The following is a 3,256-nucleotide window of genomic DNA, read 5'->3' on the forward strand; positions in this document are numbered from 1 at the left end:
AATTGAAAGTAACATATTTATTGTTGACATGCGTTTGAACAAAAGCTTCTATCCACAGCTATACACCCATTATCACAAAACCATCTCCACCTTGCGTAAAAAAGTGGTATGTCTCTCTACACCTAGCAATAACAAATGGTTTTGGGCCTGCTTTTCTTCAGCAGGGACCATGGAAGATGGTGTTTAAATATTGAGGGAAAGATGGATGCAGCCAAAATAACAGGACCATTCTGGATGAAACACTGTATGGAAGTCTGCAAAAACCCTGAAACTGGGACGGAGATTTATCTTCAAACAAGACACATGATTCCAAACATTAACAGCAAATCTACAAAGGTAATGGTTTACAAAATTAAACGTATCGTGTGTTTAGATATGCCAAGTCTAAAGTCCAACTGCTATCAATCGAGAAATCATGTGGAAAGAGCCTGGAAAACTGCTGTTCACAACGCTCCTCCATCCAATTCACTGAGCTCGAGCTGTTTTGCAAGAAGAATGGCAAGATTTCAGTCATCTCGATGTGCAAAATACTGATAGAGACATACCCCAAGGCTTGCAGCTGTAATCGCAGAAAGTGGCCTACAAAGTTTAACGCATAGGGGAGCCAAATAATTTGCACGCCCCACGTGTTTCATTTTTTTCTATTTAGTTAAAAAGTTCAAAATATCCATATAGAATTTCGTTCCACTTCACAATTGTGTCCCACTTGTTGGTGATTCTTCACAAAAAATAAAAATTTTATATCTTTATGTTTGAAGCCTGAAATGTGTCAAAAGGTTGAAAAGTTCAAGGGGGCCGAATACTTTCGCAAGGCACTGTAGCTACCTGTGTGTATCACGGTTGTGTTGGTAACAGGGTAAACAGAGCAGTTCCCAGAGGACTCCTCCAGTTTCTCCTGGGCATACTAGACTACTCCCCTGTCTAATCCTTTCAGTGTTTGAGCTGTTTATAGTATGTAAAATGTCAAAAATAACACCAAGTGCTGCACTGTACAAAGACATAGTGGACTGTTTCATAACCACGTAAGCTTTTTTTTTAAAAGCATAACAGGAGGTTGCATATTTCTTATTGCTAATGTGACTGGAAGTTGCAGACATTACGTATTTTTGTTGCTAACTGGACCGCGAGCCCTGCTCATCTAGAAATTTGTCCATGTCAGCCTACAGCATCATGTTTTGAAGCAGAGGGCCACTGACCAAGCAGCAGTATTCGACGAGTTAGGAGTGAGAGTTGGTAGTTTCATTTTTAAAGGACCAGTGTCTAGTATTTAATGGTATCTAGTGGTGAGATTGCAGATTACAACCAAGTGAAACCCATAGACTCAATCAAGTGCAAGTGGCAGCAAAACTTCAAAAATGCAAAAGGCCCTGTCTACAGCCAGTGTTTTATTTTTATTAAAACGCAATGATTCTTATATTCAGGTGACACTAATGAAAACATGAATATTATATTCAATTTTCTGACAGAAAGAGATAGATCCTTCTAAATGTTACACACTCACACACACAGTGGGACTGTGGTTTGGTTTGAATATTTTGGTCACAGTTCTAGTGGTTGTCTCACTTTACCATGAAAACTGGCTCGATACAAGCATCCATATACTGGCTAATTATAGACTGCTATTTCATAAATAATTGTCTGAATTTACCGTGAGATCAGGCTTTGCAGAAAGACACTAAAAGCTTGTTTCTAACAGTTGCAGCCGTCTGTCAGAACAGTAATGCTTTGACTTCAGCTAATTCTGCTGTCTTCACCGTCTCTATCACATGCGCATCACTGTGACCTGAAGAGGGCCTTTAAAACAGAGAGGGACCTTTTAAAACGCGGGGGGGGGAAACCCAGAGAGAAGGAGCATCTGGTGGTTTAGTGTCATTGGCATCTTGACAGGACTGAATGGGTGACGACTGACTGACTGTACTTGACTATATTGCTATAGAATCACAACTCAAATGCAGCATTGCATGACATTGTGTTGCATTGTCATAGGTCACACATGGCTATGTACTCCTGGCTGATGCTAACATTGGATTTACCAGGATAGAAAGAATCAAATGTTTATTTTTCATTGTATTATGTAATGCAGCATTATGTCTTCATTTTCACAGGGCTCCCTAAGGCCGCAGTGATCACTCACCTCCAGAGCTTGAAGGCAGCAGCTGGTTTTTGGGCGTTTGGGGCGACTAAAGATGATGTGATGTACATCCCTCTGCCACTCTACCACAGTGCTGCTTCCTTGATCGGCATAGGAGGAACCATAGAGCTGGGTAGGCCACAGAATATCTCATATCCTTCTGAATTTGCTACATGTTGTTAGCTTTTGTTGTATCTTGTCAGATGAAATCTAAACATTGAGCAAACAATAAAAATCCGTTAGTTTTACTCAAACTAAGCAATTGCCTTATATGATTTAAGTGTTTTAACTCAAACAGTTTAAGCATAAAAAAATATTTGATTTCAATCCAACTAAGTATTTGTTTACTGGGTTAGTTAGGATAATTGTATCATGACGCGACCAGAACTGAATATAGTGCACATTCTTTTCAAAACTAATAAATAACAGATTCACTCAATAATAACAGTTAAAGCCATTCGAGTCTTGGAAAATCAGCCCCAGACTCCCTTGAAAAATAACAGAACTGTCAGTTCTTGAGTCATGGGAAACTTTATAAACCTTCAACAAATTCTTTAGTTAGTTTAATTAGTGATTCCTTTATATTTATAAAAAGTAATGTGTCAGGTTTCCTGGTGCACTGTTAAAAAAAAAGTTGAGAAAACACATCATTTCAAGGCAAAGTTTTAAGTCAGAACTTGAAGTTTAGTTGCTAACCTATAATCTTCTGTTGATGTAATTTACTTTTCTACTTAAAACCTTCTACTAAAAACTTAATTCTTTGAGTTTTAGAACCCAAAAAATGTTCAAAATATTAAATTATTAACCGTTTTACAGATTTTTTTTTTACCTGCTTTCATCACCATTCATCACCATCAAAATTGTGGGTTTCCATTTATTATTAAGCAGTTTTGACTTTCTTTTGTGCTGTTACTTTGCCAGAACTGAGGCTCTGAACTGTAGTAGGACACAATGTAGCCTCTATTGTAGCTTAACATATCTGCTAACTCAACAAGCCTGCAGAGAAACACTGTCACACATGAATAATAGATTTACCGGTATCTCTGCTCTGCGGCAGTACACACCGAGCTTCTCCACACATTCAGGGCTACTATTTGTAGCTATCACACAGCAGCAGAAACAGTC

At 38.4% G+C, this 3,256-nt stretch overlaps 1 protein-coding gene across 1 annotated transcript in view; it reads left to right on the top strand.

The window, feature by feature from the left end:
• Positions 1–3,256, top strand: part of slc27a6 (solute carrier family 27 member 6) — a 21,176-nt gene that overhangs the window by 8,524 nt on the left and 9,396 nt on the right. Inside the window, exon 3 of the mRNA XM_035668232.1 lies at positions 2,106–2,264. Within this exon, the coding sequence (XP_035524125.1) occupies positions 2,106–2,264 (159 nt within the window). The remainder of the gene's footprint in view (positions 1–2,105; positions 2,265–3,256) is intronic.

This window comes from Morone saxatilis, unplaced genomic scaffold (assembly GCF_004916995.1).
Source record: "Morone saxatilis isolate NCDOM2014 unplaced genomic scaffold, NCSU_SB_2.0 Contig21, whole genome shotgun sequence".
Classification (NCBI taxonomy): domain Eukaryota; kingdom Metazoa; phylum Chordata; class Actinopteri; family Moronidae; genus Morone; species Morone saxatilis.